This window comes from Patagioenas fasciata, chromosome 3, assembly GCF_037038585.1.
Source record: "Patagioenas fasciata isolate bPatFas1 chromosome 3, bPatFas1.hap1, whole genome shotgun sequence".
NCBI lineage: Eukaryota > Metazoa > Chordata > Aves > Columbiformes > Columbidae > Patagioenas > Patagioenas fasciata.
Genome location: NC_092522.1, coordinates 9,398,023 through 9,418,590, shown reverse-complemented (window position 1 = coordinate 9,418,590; position 20,568 = coordinate 9,398,023). Strand labels below are relative to the sequence as shown.

Genomic DNA, 20,568 nt, shown 5'->3' with positions numbered 1-20,568 from the left:
TTGTATCAGAATATTATATATCCCCAAATTATAAAAAATCCTTATCTCATTAGGTGAGATTCAAAGTACAAAAAGTATAAGCTGCAAATTATCAACTATAGGTGAGCATATACTGCAGGACTTAAAAATTCTAGTCCTGTTTGAGGATGGTTAATAAGGAAGGGAATAGCCATAAATTAATCCAGACTGGTATCTAATTTTAAAGTTTTCTGATAACTTTCAGAAAGTTATCAAAACTCTTAAATGTGCCCAAACTCTAAACTACCACATTTATACAGCCCTAAAATTACATTCAGCCCTTTGAAGGCGACCACAAGGCTGCTGTGGCCCCCGGTGAAAATGAGTTTGACACCCCTGGTCTAGCAACTCAAAAAGAAAAACGACCACACAGATGTGCTTTAGCTCAGATGCTAATTGCTGCTAGTGGCATCAACTAATCCTAAGCATGGACTTAATTCCCATAAACCCACACCATTTAAGAAATGATGTCTTTGCGCAGGCGAGGGGAGGATGAGGAAGGAGCTGGTAGCCGAGACTGCGGAGCTGCAACAGGCTTCGGTGCTCAGGCAAGAAGCTCCGTGATTTCCCACAGTGTTTTGAAACTCTGCTGCGCAAACACCTTCAGCACATTTCAGCTATCTCAAAGGAAATTAATCTTGCTCCTAACTACTCACCTAACAGGCGAGCAACACTAAGCATTGTAATGCACAGTGCAGGGAGGGAAGCTGTCTAGTCTTCAGACCCACTTTCAACTAGCAAAGAAGTAATGGGACTATCAAACCGGACATGTGTGTAACGCAGTTAAAAAAATAATAATAATCTAAGCGTTTACAGACCTCCTCAGGATGAGAGTGCATGTGCAGAACACGCTCCTGTCCTCGCACGGCAGCGCAGGTCCTTACAAGCAGAGGGATGTGCCTCCCATAAGCTATATCAAAAACACCATCAGGTTTTACAACACATCTCCCAGCGCCATCAGAGCAAGTCTCACAAAGAGCAACTGTAGAAGTGCAACAGCAACCAACTCAACTTTCCTATTAAAAACAAAACAACAAACAAAAAAACCAGGGAAAGCAGTTGCTCTCAACAAGAGACACACACTTCTTTTCCTAGAGAGGGAGATGCACACAGGTAGCAAGTCCTAACATTACTTTTGAAATGTCATTTAATACACACGCGAACAAAAAAAATCCATTTAATTGTTTAGGTCGTTCACTAAAGATGCTATTTTCTACTTGCATTTTGCCTAGTTTCTGTAGCACCTCAGCCAAGAAGCATTAGCTAGCAAGGAACAAGCTCTACCACCACGGTAGTCTTCAGGACACGAAACGCTCTTCTCCTTGCTAGGCACCAGTATCGAAGTCCAAGGGCTTTGCGGAGGTGGGCAACTCCACAGTCTCACTTTTGAAAACACCACAGATTGGGAAATCAAGTAATTTTGTCAGAAACGCCTGTAACCCCTGCTCCCCATGCCTGCCAGTAAGAAGTTTCCTTCCTAGCTGGAATAGCCATCAGCTACCGGGCTCAAGATCTGTCCTCTGATTACAGCACATGTAGGAGGTGAGAACAAAGGGGAGAAAAAAAACAAACCCAAAACATAGTCCTTGAAGTGCAAGCTGCAAGCAATGAAGTCTAAGAAGAAAGTTATTCCACAAGCCTAAGAAAAAGCAGACTGGAGACAAAAATAATAATAATTTGGGTTATATCTCACTTAGACCTACTGCAACAGGTAGAACCTGCCGGCTGTGGGCAGTAAGGTCTTTAACATCCTCGAAAGCACACTTTGTAGTGTTGTTTTTGATGAAACACAGCTTACTTTTAAGGTGAAGCATCTACTTCTTGCAGCAGACAAATGGCTACATTGGCTGTATGCTATGGGAGACCACCTTCCCCTGATGTGAGGGAGAAAGCATTGCCAGCAGAGCCCACGGGTTTGGTTTGCACCAGGAGCTGTGGTGATGGCAGACGTCCTGCTTCCAGGCAAGAGCGGCACGTGAGGCAACAGAAATAAAATGAGCAAGAGGCAAAAAGAAAAACCCAAGGGTGCAGGGGAAAGGAAATGAAAGAGCACAAAACGAGAAGCGAAACGGAGAAAGCGGGCAGGAAAGCGCAGAAACCCGGCCGAAGGAGGGAACAGCCCCTCGTCTCCGGCTCCGCATGGAGAGATGCTCCAGTGTCAGTTGCAGGCAAAGCTGCATCTCCCACACCAAAGAGCCGGCCAGCAGGCAAAACCCACCTCCCGGCGTGCTACAGGAATGAGGCAGAGGAGGGAGGAACCACTGGTGTGTTTGCCAGAGGAAGGACAGCGATGAGATAGAGTGAAGACATCCTCCTGGACTTGAAGGAGATGAGCTTCCTCTGCTCATGCAACATTAGATTGACATTGAGCTGGACTAGGAAAACAGGTGACGAGCATCACTACGGTATTTGTGGGTACCAACACCGACGGCCATGTTGATATGATAAAAACATTAAAAATGACCGTGCCAGAGTATCTGGGCATTACTTTGCCCCGAGGAAATGAGGCGTGAGAAACCATGCAGGCAAACTCAACCTTTGCTCTGAAAAGCTGATGCAAAACCAAAGGTGGGGGGTTAGGCACCAAGGGAAGGCATCAAGAAGGCAGCCAGCGCAGCCCAGCTGCATTTCTCCGCAGCTTCAGAGGATCAGGTTCTCAGCACTGTGCAAGCACCAGAATAAATGATTAAAGGAAATCTGACAAGGAAAGGGGGTGGACGTGGGTAGGGAAAAGGGAAGGAAGGGAAAGAAAACTCACAAAACCTTGGCAGAAAACCAACAGGGAGGAAAAGAAAGTGGGGGAGAGAAAAAAAGGAGCATTAGAAATCACCAGCTGAGTTGACCCATGGCCAAGGTGGGAAGAAAGCATCAGGGCAGGCAGGGTGCTGGGAGATGCTGCACCGCTGTGCCCGCTGGCAGGCCTGGAGAAGACCTCTCTCTGTGGCGCTGGCATTCAGGAGACAACAGCCTCTTGCTCACTTTCTGTGCTGCACAGAAACGGGGACCGATGCAGCTCGCATCTGCTGGCAATCAACTCCACAGTCTATTTGTACCTTTTTTAATCAACTGACCTTTCTTTTTTACCTTTTATTTATTTTTAAATTTCTGCATTGCTTCAGAAGTTTAAGCCCTCCAAAAATCAAATCCTCCGCTTAGCAAACAGGGCATATACCAAAAACACAGTCTCCAGAGCTGTACGTTTAAGTTTTACTGATCGTCGTGCCCTCTTCACTCCTGCACACGTCTTGCAAGAAGGATTGCCTTCTACTGTTAAAAAAAGGGGAGGAAAAAAAAAGGAAAAATAAAACAAAACACATTTTTCAATTAATTTGCTGAAGGGAGCGGTTCCTATGGCCAAAACTGGTCTTAAGAGCAGAGAACGCAAGAGGGGCACCTTTGTAGATGAAGCGCAGGATCTCAACTTCAGTGGAAAAGGGTGCTACCACTCAGTGGGTTGAATCAATGTGTAACTCCTGCTTGTGTTGGGATGCGACCAACTGCCTACTCAAACTTCCCAAGTACATCTCTTCCAGGTTTAAATGAATTTACCCATTCCTTAAGCACACCAGAAAGCAAACGGAAAGACTGAAACCAATAGTTAAGTTGTCTCTCGGTCCTCAGCTCCTGGTTTTCATTCTGGTCCAGAAGAAGGACAATTGCCACCATCTTCCTGTGGTTTGGTGGCCGACAGGAAACAATTCTGTGGTTTAAATCCAGAGTAAGCCTTGTCACACAACGTACTTTTGTTCGCAGCCTTGGGATTTAATTAAACAGGCAGATAAAGCCTACCTTTTAACCCACACTCAGGGCTGCGTCCCAACCAGATAAAGAAAAGGCTGCAAAACCAGGTTGAAGATGATCCCGCTTGAGGACTATACCACCACGGTTCTGGCTGAATGGTGCCTCACTGAACACCCTCACTTTCTGGCCCAAAAGCAGGTTGTTTAGGTTTCTCCTCTTCAGTTCAGGATTGAGGTTATCCAAGGGCTGCTGGTGGTCGTAGCGTGAACCAACGTGCTGAGAAACTCAAGTCCGGTTTCCTCCTGCTCGTGGCAGCTCTTCCCACAGGTCTCCCTTCCAGTTGTCCAGCCAAACACCCTCTCCATAGGTCCTCCAACCACAGCTCCTTTCCAAGTCATTTCCAAGATAAAAGTAGAAAGGGTAAATCATCCCCCCCTTTTTTTTTTTAATCCTTCATCCGACAGAGCTATTCTTCCCTTAAAAATTTCTCCCAGTAACCGAACAAAGCAACCACTTACATGTCATATTTTAAACAGGCATGTTTTCGGGCCAAGAAATAAACAGTTATATTTTGGCAATCCTTCATTTCCTGTCCTATTTGCAAGCAATAATGTCACGATACACAGTGTGTCCCATGCCTTCCTCCCCAGCTCAAGCTTGCAGCAAAAAAAGAAAGGTCAGCTGAATGAGCCACTTATGACAGCTACAGAAAAATAACTGGTATTAGGCAAAAGTATGGTGAAAATGAAGAGAAAAAAAAATAAAGTGAAAGGAATTATTTTTTCAGTGCAAAGGGCAAACTGCAATATCGATACTCAGTATTCAGAGCAAGTGTCGCCGGTCCCTGCTCAGAGATGGAGAGAAGCGGGATGTTGGGACCAGCAAAAGTATAAACAAGCGTGAGTCAAGTTTAATTTTCTTTCCCCAGAATGGGGAAAACACAGCACCCCGAAGTGTCGGTGCCGCAACCCTCTACACTGCCTGGGACGTGTTCCACTTAACACAGCTCGTTAAAAACCTCCGGGGCACCGGTCCCACTTGCAAACGCTCAGCACGGGCGGGCTGGAATCAATCAGGGGTGCGCTGGGCGAACTGGGGGACACCCTGGGGACGCGGCCGCCGTCGGGCGTCGCGGCTCCATCCCAAGCAGCGAAAAGGCTGCGGAACCAACACTTCCTCGTTCTCTGACCTTTTCCATTTAATTACTTCCTGTGACTTTCTTGGAACCCTGCATCGGAACAAAGCAGGCGGCGGCAGCCTCCGGGCGTCACCGAATCACTTCGAGGGTTCGGCTCCATCCTCCTGCTTTACAAGTGGAAAGACGCCAAGAGCCCACCCGGGAGCTGCGCTGCCCAAAACTCAACTCTCCCACCGCCTTCGCTCGGTGTCTCTGATTTATTACCAGGCGTCCCCGTTTCCCCCTCTCACCCTTCCCAAAACGTGCAAAGGAGAAGCGCAGCAGCGATGGGGGGGAAGGAGGGACGCAGAACTAAAGGCTGAGATGCGGAAAGAGGCGCTGGCTTTGCAATGACAAATTGACCTCTAAGTATCGATCTGAAATGGTGCAGTCATGAAGGGACCAATGAGTTTCCAGCATCCTAAAGACCTATTTTTTCCCCCTCCTTGATTTTTATAAATTGTTTCAGAACTCAAAAGGTTACGAGCTAGTCTCAAAAATTTATTTATTAAAAAATATTCAAAAACGTGGGAAAACCCCGTATAATTTACTTGAGGAGGGTTAGTTTAAAAATGCATCCTGACAGAGGTCCTCTTTTTTTTGTAATCTGGCTGTTAACATTTGCTCACAGTGCACTCAGTGAAATGAGAATAGCTATGCAAATTAAAGCCAGATATCTAGGGCAAATAGCACGCTATACTACCATTGTTCTGACAGCTTGAGAAAACTTATCAGGAGAGCCTGTCCTTATTTCTTTTAACACCGTATATATTGAAAAAAAAAAAAAAATCACTTTACCCATCACTGAAATGAAAAACAACCCATGAGTCACCAGCTCCAGCGACGCTATCAATCAATGCAAGGCTGGAAGCGAAGAGCTTACGGAGGAAACCGTTGCTTACCTAAAACACCTCCAAGAAGAAGACCTGGATCATACCCCAACGAAAACAGCTGCTCGGGATGCACACTGGGGCAAGGACCACGGTGCATCATTTACCCGCGAAAGCCAACGTGTCCAGCCACCAAGAAACACACCAACTCTTTCCTGGGAAGTAGGTTGGGTACCAGTGCTCCCCATCTCCCTCCTGGGGACCAAAGCATAAGGTTGCTGGGTTGACTGGTGACCCCAGGAGAGGCAGTGTCACCCAAAAGCCTCCCTCCCCAGTCCAGGTGGGATGCAGATGAAGCCATTTGCTGAAGCCTTCCTCGGCACAGCATCACACAGAGGAAGAATTTACTCTAAAACAAAATGCAGCCTACAATTAAGATTTTTAAAAAAATACATAATAAAATGAAAACCATCAGAGCCGAGCACTCGCCATTCCACACTGACACTCGCCTCCACACAGAGCCCTGCAGGGAAACGCATTGGAGCAACATCTTCCACCAGCTCTCAGCCACTGAATCGGGTTGGGTTTGCCCCTGCGCCCTCAAACCCAGAGACAAGGACCCACCTCTCCTCCTCTTGTCCAATTTGAGAAGCGAAACCAAAAAAACACAAACCAAGAACCAGCGGGTTTTTATTGGAAACGAGTTGGCCACATTTTTCCAGCCTGCCAGGTGATGGCAATCTGTGAGAAACTCAATTTTTTTTTTATTTTGGAAGAACCATACCGACTTCAAAATAACCACAATTTCAGAAGCTACATATAAACATGTATTTATTGTCTCTTCATTACGAATTGCCAAAATAACAACCCCTCTTCACACATGCGTTTGCAGGCAGAAGCCATTTCCTTCGCCGCTCAGATTTCTTCAGTAAATCACCCTAAAACGAGTTTGACTTTACAAAGGTAAAAGCACAGCACATGCCACCAATTATGATTTTTTTCAGACTCCAAACACCGAGCCGAAAAAGTTGCACAATTTGGACGCCGCTTTATAAGCCCTGAGAGAAGTCATTTTAAAGCGCGGTACATCCTATGGCGCTTGGCACGAAACCAGTCCTGCACGCAAGTGAGTCATTCCTCTTTGACTGTCAAAACCCAGAAAGAGATAGCCAGGAACGATGTTTGGGCCAGCACGGCTTGTAAAAGCCTTTCCTGCAATTTCACCGTAATATCCTTGAGTTTTATTTTTGCGGAAGAAAGAATTTTAAATTAAAAGGTGAAAGGAGCACCGTCAGGCATTTTGAGTGTCTTGGTGCAGCCTCTCGGGGGGTTTATTTGCGGGGGTGTCCCCGAGCAGGGGGTCTCTGCGGGGTGGGTGCAGCCGGTACCCGCAGCCCCCCTGGCCGCGGTGGGTACGGGGGTGGCGGTGAATGGGGAGGCCGCCGGTGACCGGATTTATGAATGCGGCGTCATGTGACGACGGCGGCGGCCGCCCTCCTATTCACAAAACGGCAGCGGCGGCCGGGGCGGGGATCCGCGACGTCCCCCCCACCCCGTATTCCCAATCCTCCCCCCACTCCAGCCCCGGGGTGCGGGCCGGGGAAAGGGGAGGCACCGCCGCGCCGCCCCCCTCCCGCTTCCGCCGCAGGCCGCCCCCGCCGGGCGCCCCGGCCCACCCCGGGCAGGGAGGGGAAAGGTGTCGGCGGGGGGTGTCCGGGGGTTCGCGCCCCCAAACCCTCCTCCCCGCTTCCTCACACCCCAGCCTCCCCGCACCTCCCGGGGGTTTTTATGAATGAAAAGGCGGTATGCAAATGACCGCGGCCCGGGGGGGAGCGCGAAATGGCGGATGCGCGGGCGGGCAGCGCGCACACGTACGCGCGTGTCCGTGCCCCTCTGTCCGCCCGCGGTCTGTGCGGTGGGGGGTGGGGGGTGAGGGATCCGCAGTGGCTCCCGCCGGGGCAACAAAGGGTGGCCCCCGCCCGCCCGCCGCCCCCGCCCGGCCCCGGCCCCACTCACTCGTCAGGGTAGGCTTCCTCGGTCATCTTCTCCCCGTCTAGGCTCATCCCTCGCCGCGGGCGGCCGGGCTGCGCCTCCGCATCTTCCTGCGCTTCACATGGCGGGGGAGGCCGCGCCGCGGCGGGCCGGGGCTGGCGGCCGCGCCGGGCCCGACGGCGCGGGAGCGCGGGCGGCGGCGGGGGGGCGGGGGGAAGGGGGTGGGGGCTACGGCCGCGCTCGTCGCCGGGCGGCGGCGGCCGGGGGCGGAGGAGGCGGAGAGGCGGCGGTCAGCGCGCCGCGGGGGCGCGGCGGGGCGCGGCGGCGGCGGCGGCGACGCGGGGTCCGGGCCCGGGGGAGCGGCGCAGCGCCCGGGGGCAGGCGGCGGCACCGGGCCAGCCCCATGGCCGCGCTCACGCCATGGCGAGGCGCCGCGGGTGGCGGCGGAGCGGGGAAGGAGGCGGGAGTGGGGGAGCCCCGGCAGGAAGCGGCGGCGCTGCCGAGCGGCCGCGGCCGCCGGGAGCGGGCAGGGCAGCGCCGGACCCGGGAGGAGGGAGGGAGCCGCGGCGGCGGCGGCGGCGAGGGAGGAGGAGACGCGCCTGCCAGTGGCACCTCCCCCGCGGCGGCGCGGCCCGCCCCGGCCCGGCCCACCGAGCCCCCGCGGCGCAGCGCCCGGGTTGGTGCCGGCGCCGCCCCCCGCGCCGCAGCCCCTGCGCCCCGCCCGGCGCGGCCCCGCTCGGCTCGGCCCGGCCGGGTCGCACTCGGCTCTCTGCTCACCCCGGCTGTCCCGGCTGGGTTCCGCCGCAGCCAGCCCCGCTCGGCCCGAGGCCCGGCTCAGCCCGATCTAGCCCATCTCAGCCCTGCCAGGCCTGGCTCACTTCAACCCAGCCAGGCTCAGTTTGGTTCTGCTTAACGCAGCCTGGCACGGCGCAGCTCCTTTCCTGGCTCACAAGGCCCATAGGAAGGATTTACTTTCCTGTAGGCGATTAGCACGATGCCGTGTGTGCCGCGGGTGGGAGAAGAGCTCAGGGAGGCAGCGTTGTCCCCACAGAGCTGGGACCTGAGGTGACAAGGCTCTTCTGCCCATACCGATGGGTTTGTCACCTCCCTTGTGCAACTGCATCTTGCCCTCTACAAGAGCGCAAATCAAGCCTTGGAGCCATGGGGTGAGCGCAGGCATGCTGGCAGCATAAGGTGGCTATTTTCATCAGTGAGTTTAACTTGGTTTTGCTACAATGAACAGTGCCATAACTGGAAGCACTCTCCCAACTTGTGGTGTATCCACAGCTCTACCATGACATCTCCTGCCCTGGAAACTTGATTCGTGTATAGAGGGTGACAATAGCCAACTTTAGAAAAGAAGGTTTGGCCCATAAAGTTGAATAACTAGTAGTGAGTTTTGGTTTTGCTTTCTCCATCGGATCCTCTGTGACCGGGCAATCTTGGGAGAAGAAATCTCTCATCCAAACACATCACCTTGCCCTTCTGGCCTCCACAGGCTCCTCAGCTGCAGCATCTCTCCCATTTGCAGCTGGGGAGATGTCCTGTGTCTGCTCTCACTATGTAGGGATATTCAGACCTTGTGTGACTGGGATTTCTAAGGAAGCCTGTCACCAATTTGTCTTTCAAGTCTAGTTGATGAGATTTAGTCTCAAAGGCGCCTTCAGATTTTGGGGTGGAAATTGTATTTGTGCTCTGTTTGGTTTCAATTTCTAAGTGCTGTAAATTTTCTTTTCCGGAAGAGCAGTGGAAACTTGGAAAAAAATCTGTGAACTGCTAGTAATGTGATGGAGGCACAAGCTGATGAAATCTTTGAGGGTCTTCTTTATGGGTGGTTACCCCTATGGAGAAGCCATGTGTACTTTGGAGATGGTACCAGAATCCGCAGCTTTGGTGGCATTCCAATATTATAGTAACACACTTGTCGTTGCTAGAGGTTTGGCCGTAAGACCAGATAACATGTCAGAGTGCGAGCCTGATTCCCTCCCCTTGGCAACCTGTGGCGTGCTTATTCGGGTGGCAACACTGTACCCTTCCCACCCATTCATTCCTCTGCACAGCACAGTTTGACACCCCCTTGGCTATGCTAAAGCATCCCCCTGTTGGAGAGTTAACGCTGCTGGATCTGCTAAATGGTCCCAGCTAATAATACCTCCCAATTCCTCTTCATTTTGAAAAGTTATTCAAAGATCCAGCTTGCAGAATGGCATGATAAACATCTTGGCAAAGCCGAACTGGCAGCCAGAGAAAGAGTCAGGGCAGCAGTAAGTGGTTGGGGGCAAGGAAATGGCAGGAATGTCTTCAGCTGCTGTACCATAAAAGACCAGATGTAATGATTTGACACACTTCCACCCATCCTATATATATATATTTTTTTACCCCCAAAAGATGCTGAGATTGCACAGACGTCTAACATCCTTAATTCATGCCAAAAATCTCCGTGGTCAGCAGGACCATCGACACACATGGAGTGGGGAGTGTGGCATTTAGCAGTTGGCTACTACAGAACCAGAATAACACGAAAAACCCAGGGTGCATTCATGTAATTAAAAGGCCATTATAGTGCATACACCACTGAGGAGGACTGGATATTAATCATTGTCTGATTAATGCTTGAGAGCTTGACTGTATGATCTGAATGAATTTTTATGTACTTGTGCTGTGCATGTGTGCATTTGCCCCAATGGCAAGAAGCAAACGTGTCTGAGGCTTGGAAGCTGCAGTTTTACTTGATCTAGTTTATTGAGTCATTTCCTGTGGATCTCGCATTTGCTCTGTGCTTTCGCTGTCCGGCTAATTTGGAAGCAACTAAACAATGTATTCTCCGAACAACTTTCTCACTGCACAGCCCTCTGACTACTGTGTACATGCCTTTTGTATTGATAAATACTGAATTTTACTTCTCGGATATTCTGGTTACTGTGCCACTTCTTGTGAGTAGTGCTTTCACAATGACTGACTTTTCTGAATGAAAAGGCTCTCAGAAGTGCGATTTCTGTTCATGTATTGTACTGTTTGTATGCAGAGCTTCTGCTCTACACACAGAATAGCGCTTCCCTGTGATGCGATGGTTACGGTACCAAGAATTAAGGTGATGGCAGAGCTTCAAGACAGCCGCTTCTGCATGCTAACAATTTGCATGCTATGACTATTCTGTGCTTTATATTCAAAAGGAATGTTTGTTTTGCAGAGTAATGTTTTAGCCGCTGCAGATAACCTGGTATATGGACCTTGTTTCTGCTTGGTCTGAAAATGGACTTCGCCGAGTGCCGATACACCGTTAGTTAGCATTTATTTGGGGCAAGAAGCACTGGAATTTGAAGCGGTGGAGTTTAGGATGGCATTTACTGCAGGCTTGCCACATAGCCTGCTACCTCCACCTGCGCTTGCTTTTAAAACCCATACCTTTGAGCTGAAATCTTCCACGCTGTTGATTTGGGAACTTAAATATGAATGTCAGTCCCTTGTTGACTGTGCGAGTTTCAATGACTTTTCCACTGACTCACTCAGTGACTTTGAATGAGTGAGGAGAAGTAGAAGTCAGCAGTCCTGAATCACGCCATCCTCCAAATAATTACCCCCCTCCCCGATAATTCTTTTGAGCAGCGATCATATTTTGGAAGCAATTGTTACATCTGTGTTTTCCCCCCATTATAATCACCCAGAACTGCAGAAACGATCTGCAACTTTTGCAGTCAGCTTGAAAGCTTTCAGAGTTGACACATTTTGGGAGGCCACCGAGTTTGGAAATAAAAAGTTGGGTTTTTTTTCGGTGGGAGCGGGATTTCGTTATGTGGTTTGGAGAATTGTCAGGAGGATTTCAGGCACCTGCCAGAAGAGGAGGTGGAGGGCTCCTTATGGTCACCTCAGGATGTCCTTTTGAAGGGTGGTACGACCAGAGCAGGAAAGCAGAAAGGGACCCTTGCTGCCAGATGGGCTGCTTTGCCCAAGATCTCACTATCCCACTGATTTCTCCATTTCTCGGTGTTTTACTAGAACAGAAAATGGCAACAAAGCTTATGTGGCCTCTTCACTGCTGCGTGCGTGTGTGCCTCTGCACAACTTTCGAGGTGCTGGGCTGGTGGCTGGAGTGGGAGAAGGGGGAGGACAGTAGAGAACTCCAAAATAAGCCAGTTCAAATAAAATAAATGACTGGTTAGAGAAGCAGCTCAGTGCTTTCAGCTGGAAGCAGAGGTGGAGCAGGAGCTCAGCCCATTCTGGACACCATGGGATCCACCTGGGCAACAGCACTGTCCTGACGGCCGGGGAGGCGATGACCAGCATGTGCAGTCAGCCATGAGTCACACGTATGGGACAAACCTGGTTTCATTCGTAACCCTAGTCATGAAACCACGCACTCTCCTTCACTCTCTCCCAAAATAAAAGCAAGGTTTATTGAAATGAGGGGATTGTGAGGAAAAGGGCGCTTTTCCAAACCCTTGCTTTTGTACTGGGCATTCTGATGTCCGCTTAATATTCAGCAGTATGTGATTTATAGCACTCCTGACACGATGGTTTGGTGTTTCCTTTGTGTGCATAACTTCCTTTTGATATGAAGGGATGATAACAAACCTAAATGGTAATCTCACAAGCACATGACACATTGTCTTTGCGGTGCAGATAGCAGGAAAATGCTCTGATCTTGAGTTCAGTGCTTCAGCCACCCCTCCACCCCCCAAATTTCACCCTGGTGACAGGGTGGCATTAGCAGGTTTAGTGAGACAGCAACAGTGGGGGTGACTCCTTCAAATGTAGTGATGCAGGATGATGGTTTTGGGCATCTCGCTAAAGTTGAGTCCATGGCACGGACTCAGCAAGACATGGGTGCACAGCTGCTTCTTGAATTTCTTGCATACCTTCTTGTGCTGAATGCCTGGAAGGAAAAACTGCTGCAAAACCTTCCCATATCACCATGGGTTCCCCAGCAGTGCTTTGCTTCTGTGTGTTCCCGGCTCAGAGCATGCCCTGGCCCATCAGATCAAAAGAGAATTGCACATTAACTCTGCCGCTGTCACGGGTGCATGGGCAACCTCGGGATCAGTCCTAAAGCCAGGCTACTTTTGGCATGAGGGAAGGGCTGCTCTTCTCTCAAGATGCCTTTCCACCCTTGAGAGGTTTCTGCATTTACGATACAGCTGTTTCCAGGGCCTCATGGGAGCTGAATAAGCAGACACCAAATAATCTGTTTTTCCTTCAGGGAACACAAAAATGGATGGATCTGGGGAAAACACTGGAGCTGTGCACACCTTTTCCTCTTCTCCTTGGGGATTATTTCAATTAGGCTTGAACCCTTAAGTGTAGTTTAAGAAAGTTTCTTTCAGATACCCAAACTCCACTCGATGAGCTGTATTCCTCCCTTTCTTGCATAGCTAATGGGAGGCCATCCCTCCCAGATGCCTGTATTACCTCTTTCGCAAGGCTCTTGGGTCAGCCTCGGCTCGTGACAGTATGAACTGTCATCTCCTTACATTGGCTAAACCAGTTTTTGTGGCTTGACCTGCTTTTCTCACCTAGTGTCTTGCTGTGAGAAAAGGGTTCTCTCGTTCAGTATCTGAGCAGTTATAATTGCAGGTTTACCCTGTCCAGGCCCAGCTGTGGCAGAAACCCCCCCACAGGTATTGATCTGGAAAGGCTTCTAGAGTTAAATGACACTTTTGAAATACGGAAATGAGGACATGGCTGGGTCGTGCGATTAGTGGCGTGTGGTACACAGGGGAAACGAGTGGAACGAGTGATGTACGTACCTGCCTGTATCCTCCTTAACCCAGCCCTCGCCTTCAGGGCTGCTCAGCGACAGCGACCCACGCAGTCCTTTACAGACGCTTGACAAAATTTAATTTCAAAGAACAGCCGTCCACCCTCTTCTCCACGCAGATATTTTCCCTTGTGTCAACGTCTTCATAGCAACTCCAGCTAGGCAAATACAGGACGTGGCTTATGAGTGTCCTGGAAGGGCTCAGAGGTGGAGAGTTGGAGCTAAAGAAAGTTTCCGGTTAGCCCCACGCACCACTGGAGAGCTTTGCCAGGGATAAGTCACAGAACATGATGAAGAAGCTGGGAGAGTTTAATGGTTCTGCGGAGAGCATCACCTTAGACAACCATCCTCCAAGACACTTGCAATGCTGTTCCTGAGGATTCCCATGGAAAATAATCATATGCTTCTTTTATGTCCTTATAATCGCGAACATATTATGCTTCCCTGGCCACTTCTAAGGAGATAAGTACTTACTCACCCCACGCATATCTTTTTGGACTCTACATATACTCCTGTATGTATTCCAGCTCTGTCTACAACGGAATGAAGACACACGGCTCTGCTCTGTGCATGGTTGTTAACAGATGCTGCCATTTGCCAAAACTGGGTGCAAGGCCTTTCACGTGCTCACTGCCAGCCGCATCTCCAGCACAGCTTGCTGCCAGGATTAACAAAGCCCAGAAATGCAAGCCCAGATTATGACAGCTCCACGCCTGCAAAGCTAAAAGCACGGGCTTGCCTCCCCGGAGCTTGCAGCCTGCTCACAAAACTCCCTTGTTTTAGATAGGAGCCTCTCCAGTCTCTTATTAAAGTAAAAAAAAAGGCTGTTTATTGCTGGGCGCATGTTCTGACCTTAAAAGCTGAAAGTAAAAACAATTCAAGATATGGGGCATACTGAAGTGGCAACTGAAGGGCTTTTTTTGTTCATTCTACAGTTAATACCAGCATGCTAAAATTGCAAGTGGGGAGGAGTGGGGGTTAATTTAAGGTTTATTGTGACAAAGAAGAATTATTTAGAAAGTGCTGGAAAAGCAGCAAATGGAAGACGTTCTGAAAAATAGGCTTCGTTTCCCTAGTCAGGAGTACTTATGTTGTAGGGACTCTGAAGGAACTCTAGATCCATGGCAGGTAAACATTTGCCTTTGATTCTGTTTTTCTCTTTGAGTCTATAAACCCCAGCATTTACACTTAAATGGGTGTGCTGAAAGTTGTGTTTAGGAAGAGAATTTCATCCCCTCCTGCACGTACTTTTAACACATGATAATTGTTTGACTGCAGCTTTACAAAGCATGGCTGGAGGGGTGGTTTTTACAGGAGGAGTTACATGGCGATGATGATAACTGCCTGATTCAGCCCCACCGAAAGCAGCCGTAGTGGTATCAGACTGTCCAGAAGAAATTGTTTGTTTTAAATAGCCATAATGTACCTTCATTGGCTTATGGCAAATTCCTACCTCCTGATTTCACCCATCAGAGAGGTCCCATTGATGACCAGGACCACATGTGTCTTCTGGGCCACAGGCGTTCAACATGGGCATTATCTCTGCAAAATTACAGGTCTTGCTTCAGAAAGGTTTTCAGTTGCACTACATTTCTGGGGGAACAAAGAACAAGATCAACAGTATCCAGACACCTCCTAGCTTCTTACATGTCCCCAACCTGGCAGCGCTGTCTGGCATTTTAAGCTTTTTATCGCTTTTTATTTTTTAAATGGCTTATGAAGAAGACATTTTGGTGACTGATTTTTGTTTAATGCCATTGGTTGTGTCTTCATCACACTTATCAAAGAGTCTGGGCTCTTCCTATCTTTTTTGCTTTCTGCTTCTTCTCTCCCACCAGATCTGTTCCTCCCATACAACGTAGTCCAAACCTCATTGAGGGGTGACAGAATTACTCTAACCACATTACCCACCTGCATTACCTTGCATATAACTGCTGCTCCTTGCACCAAAGCCATTAACACTCTACCAGTATTTAATTTATTACCACAAAAAATTATCTGCCTAACTGCAACATGGAAAAGCTGCTTATAAATCAGTTCCTGCTCAGCTCTAAAGAGATTTGGGTCTTCTCTGACGTTTCTGAGTCTAAGGAGTTATCAAAGTTCTCCTACAAGATCTGATCAAAAGCCTAGGAGGCTGCAGTCCAAATTTGGGCCCTTCTCCTCTCTCGGGGTCACAGGCAAACCAGAGTAAGTTTTTGTCTCCCTGAAGGAAGGACAGATAGCTGTCTTGCTTTAAAATCCTGAGAGGGACGCAGGCTGCAAAGCAGAGGCGATTTTCACCTCACTGTAGCAACTCAAGGTCAACTTTATCCCTTCTGCAGATGGACATCACCTCTGCTAACAATGGGATGAGTAAGGCACCCTTTGAGAAAGGGCACCAGAGCCTGCTGCCGTCTGCTTTCTGGAGAATACTAACAGCAGAAAGGACTTTGTGCCATTACGGTAATACACAGTGATCACTGAAATCATGTCCAGAGCTGTAGTTGACCATGAAATCTGCTATACCTGAAAGAGGTGGAAGCTTTGCACTAGCGTTGTTTGCTGCACACAATTACCCCACAAGGGTCTTTGACCTTTTAACAATGGCACTTCATTATACAGAATTTTCTCACATTCATTTTCCAAGTATTGGGGGGAGATAATCACCGAGGAATGTGAGATCTTGAGAAACGATAATCACCCAGGTAATAAATGATATATGGCGACTTTTGATATAGTTACTGCATCTGTGTAATCATCTCTGGTCTTACATACTAGTTTTCATTAGCGTACTGCACAGTTGTTTGTAAGGGCAGAAGGAAATTACAGCCTAAGGAGATGCTCAGGTGTCAGGGGGAGAACTCAGACTCAGGAGCACTTGGGAGTCATCTAGGACAGGAAAACAACATCCACTTGAGCTTAATTCCCTGTGCTTATTTATGTGTGTCTAATTGCTTGGCTGTAAGTGGTATTTAAATCACCTAAACCCCTCCGTTCCTCTGTAATTTACTATCAGAAAGGGTAGATATAAATTCTAACATGCTTGTGACACATACTAGAACTACTCCAAAACTTAGGAGAATTTTGGAGTAAAGTTGAATGCTTCAAGCCTGAATACCACATGGTTTATTCTCTTCTCATATTTTATATCAGCATGGCTTAAAATGAAATGCTGCTGTGAGCTGCCCCATCAAACTGAATGTGTTTGTAATAGTTTGCCCTGTGTGGCCTGAGTAAAAGTGCTCCAGTATGCATTTCCAGCCTTGGAAAATTCTTTATGTCCTGATTTCCAAGTTTGAAAATAACTCTCTACAGATGAAACACATTTTTAACCATCCAAAAAAAATGTTTTCACCTACAAATACTTTTTGCTGCCTAAACAAGAGCCCTTTCCTTTGCACTTGTGCCAACATATAACTTGGAGAAAGAATTAAACTTAGGTTCTTAGCTAGAATGCTTCCCCTGACTTTTATTTTTTTTAATAATGACTGTAAGACATATGCTGTCTGTCTTCTGCATTTAAATCTTTCTAATGAAGGTGTGTTTGAAGAAGGCACACCCTTCAGAAAATGTTTTGTGGTATCATATTTGTGCCTCTAGTGTTGAGGACCAGCTGCCTTTTCAATTTTAAATGCACTTTTCAGGGTCTTACATCACAGAGGTCTAAATTAAAAGACACTTACCATAAAGGGGTGCAGCATATGCATTATTCCTGCAAATTGCACTGCGACATGAAAGATATCCCAACACTGTATGTAATTTTGAAGATGAGCAAGGCTTGGCCTTTCAGATGTCCCACGCGAGGGAAGCACCCACATCCCGCAAAATTGCAAGCTTCTGAATCATGGAAGTCAGATCATAAAGCCTCTAATTCCCACTTGTTTTGAAGACCTGTGTGACTGCAAAAATTGATCCCAGTGCTGAATCAGGGGTGGCCGAGCGGCTGAGAGCCTGTGCGGGAACCCCTGCGGCCGGGCAGCCTGTGTGACCCGGGGAGCTGCAGAGCTCAGTGATAGGGTAACTCTCCCCTCCCTTCCTGCCCCACAGCTGCTTCTCCCCATGGTTTTCAGGCTCGGGGATCAAGGTCTGGTGACTCCCGGTAGTGTGAATATTTGTATTAGTGGCTTGCAGGCTGAGAAGGGGTGTTCGTGCCTGGGGCAAAGAATTATTTGTTTAGTTCTAGGTGGCTTTCTCATCATAGAATGTTCTGAGTTGGAAGGGACCCACAAAGATCATCAAGTCCAACTCGTGTCCCTGCACAGGACAACCCCACAGTTCACACCGTGTGTCTGAGGGTGTTGTCCAGTCTCTTCTTGAACACTGTCAGGCTTGGGGCCGTGACACCTCCCTGGGGAGCCTGTTCCAGTGCTCCAGCACCCTCTGGGTGAAGAACCTTTTCCTAATGTCCAACCTGAACCTCCCCTGGCACATCTTCCTGCCATTCCCTCAGGTCCTTTCTCTGATCGCCAGAAAGGAGAGCTCAGCGCCTGCCCCTTCTCCTCCCCTTGTGAGGAAACTGAAGGCCGCAATGAGTATGGTCATATAGACCAGGCGTAATACCACTGGTGCCTTTACTTTGGATAGATACACCATGGTGAGACCAGCAGCCAGCCTTTAACATAGCTCCCTGAAGGTCTGCAGCTATAGAAACCTTGCCACAGGCTGTGCATCCCTACAGAACCAGGGTCCTCCTTTCTGGGTTTGTATGAGATTGATGCTTAATTCATTCTTCAGTTCTATGGCTCCTGAGCAGTTTCAGTGATCCATCAGCTCCATCAGGCTGTGGGTATGCAGAGGGACCCCCCAAACTCCAGCCGATGTGAGACTTCCTCTTCTACCTCTATTCAGCTGCAGTCTTTACTTGTAACTCCCTGTTAGAGGGAATGATTTTGCAATCCGTTTTCAAGTACCAGACCCTTCTCCTAAAGGATCGTGGTTGGAGAGTATCCTGGGCTAATTTAGGAGGCACAGTGCTCTCCCATGTCTAGACATTGTGATAAACATTATTCAGCTGCCTGTGGGGTTACCGGGCTCAGCACAAATGTGCTAGCCAAGCTCAAAAGGAAGAGGAAATATGGGAATATTCACCGTCAGAAGACACTGCCTCCCTTGACATTTTCATCTGCAAAACAATGGCTTTCAGACAGTTCTGAACTGGAAGGTGTTGTTGACCTTTTTCCTTTTCCTCTTTTGACTTCTGTTTCCTGTAGGTGAGTCTCTGGAATTACTTAATGTTGTCATCAAGTCCTAGGGATTCCCCTCCCTGTCCTCTTCCAATTGTGCTACATCTCCCAAGTTGCCTGCGATGCACAATTGCTGAGGGAAGATATTTCTGTTTAAACTGAAAGCCATGAATACAAGATCTGCTCCTCCCAAAGGAAATGTTGTTTTTCTTTACTTCCACATCCTCAAATAATTCTTATTATAAATCTTTGGTCTGTACCTGTGTAGGTCCACTTGGAACTCCCCAGTTTCCTATAAATTCTGATTTACTCTCTTTCTGAGTCCGTGGAACCAGATACTAAATCAGTCTTACTGAAAGAAAAAAAAAAAAAAGAACAGAACAATAAAACCCTAATTGAAATACTTTGCTGAAAAATGTCACAACATAGTGATTTTTGAAACAAAAGCCCAAGAAATATTTCTTGCTTGTCTAAACCAGGAAAAAAATGCATGCGTATACCCCTTTGGTTGGAGTGGAGCTTGCAAAGTCTGATACGTTGTATGCAGTGCCAGCTTCGGGAAAGGAGAACTTGGCTTTGTCTTTGTGTGTACTTGTGTGTCTTTGTGATTAATAATGTTGTGTCAGTCTTGGGGAAGTTTTGCTGTGATGTTAAGGAGAAGGTGGCTGTGTCAGGCACTAAGGTCTCTCCTTGGGAAGGGTTGAAATCCAGCTGCCTGCTCTCAGGTGCCCTGAACCCCTCTATACCCTCAGGGGCTCTGCACCCCACTTCTCTCTGACTCAGGGCAACCAGATGCCCAAGGCTTGGGTTCATTCTGGCGTCCTAACAAGTATCTTTGGGACATATTTTGTCCCGGTTTTCCTATCTGGATATATGTTTTTCTCCCAATCTTCAATGAACTGAACTTATTCCATGCCAAGCAGCCAAGACCCTCCAGCACAGGAGACAGGTGGCTGACCCATCTCATTACCCACCCCAAGTCTTCCTCCCTTCACTGCTCCTTTCTCCCTTTAGAGTCATCGCTCAACTAAGCGCCTCATAATTTTGCTGCACTTATCCCCCTGCTCTCCCAGATCTCGAGGGATGAATTCCCTGTCAATCCCACGTGGAGGGATCATTCTCATGTAAGCAGCATCTTTCGGGTGCAAGGCATGGGACCATAAGACAGGATTCCGTGGCTGAAACCCGTGTTCGCCTCCACCATGTGAAAATGAAAGTAAGCTTGGCCACAGCAAAACCACAGAGCAGCAGTGGAGCCTGCTGTGTTTGCGGAGACGGTGTAAGGCACCCAAAGCTTTACTTTGGATTTTCAGATGGTGCAAAATGCATGGATGTGTCCATCAGTGGGACCTCCAGAAGGACAAAATGCCACTGGGATCCCCGCTACGAAGAGCTGCCCTGAGGTCGGTGTCACAGGATTTCCGCAAGCTTCTGCTTATCTTCTAGACAAATCTCCTGGGGAGGAAACGTCAGACACCGACACACAGGTACAGTGAGCACAGCTGTCTGTTGTGGGGCTGTAGGAACCGCCGGAAACCCGCGGAGGAAGGTGCGAAAAAAAAAACCCCAAAAAAGTGAAAAGGGGAAAGCAGGGGAAGGAAGAAGCTGTTTTTCTCAAAGCTTGGCTGCCCTCATAAGCAGAGTAACACCCCAAAAGAGATACATACGTTAGGCAAGTTTAGACCATTAAAAACTTTCGGTATTCTGTAGACACTGAAATAGGGGGAAAGAAATTTCGCTGCACCACAGTGCAGTGGTTAACATGCTGATTTCAAGTGTACCCATGAGCTGGCACGGCCGCTTGCTGCGCTGATAAAGCTTGTTTCTGCTCCGGGATCGGGGAAACTGAGCCACAGGAGCAAGTGGACTTGCCAAAGCCACACAGTGAGT

General features: G+C 48.6%; 1 protein-coding gene and 1 long non-coding RNA gene across 2 annotated transcripts in view; one reads left to right on the top strand and one right to left on the bottom strand.

Annotated features, from left to right (window-relative positions):
- The window catches only part of SPRED2 (sprouty related EVH1 domain containing 2), a 66,316-nt gene extending 58,361 nt beyond the window's left edge, over positions 1 to 7,955 (bottom strand). The window contains exon 1 of the mRNA XM_065835381.2: positions 7,783 to 7,955. Within this exon, the coding sequence (XP_065691453.1) occupies positions 7,783 to 7,829 (47 nt within the window). The 5' untranslated portion in view covers positions 7,830 to 7,955. The remainder of the gene's footprint in view (positions 1 to 7,782) is intronic.
- LOC139827500 (uncharacterized) overlaps positions 7,700 to 20,568 on the top strand; it is a 326,600-nt gene continuing 313,731 nt past the window's right edge. Inside the window, exons 1-2 of the long non-coding RNA XR_011738121.1 lie at positions 7,700 to 7,790; positions 19,992 to 20,165. This is a non-coding gene — a long non-coding RNA (uncharacterized lncRNA). The remainder of the gene's footprint in view (positions 7,791 to 19,991; positions 20,166 to 20,568) is intronic.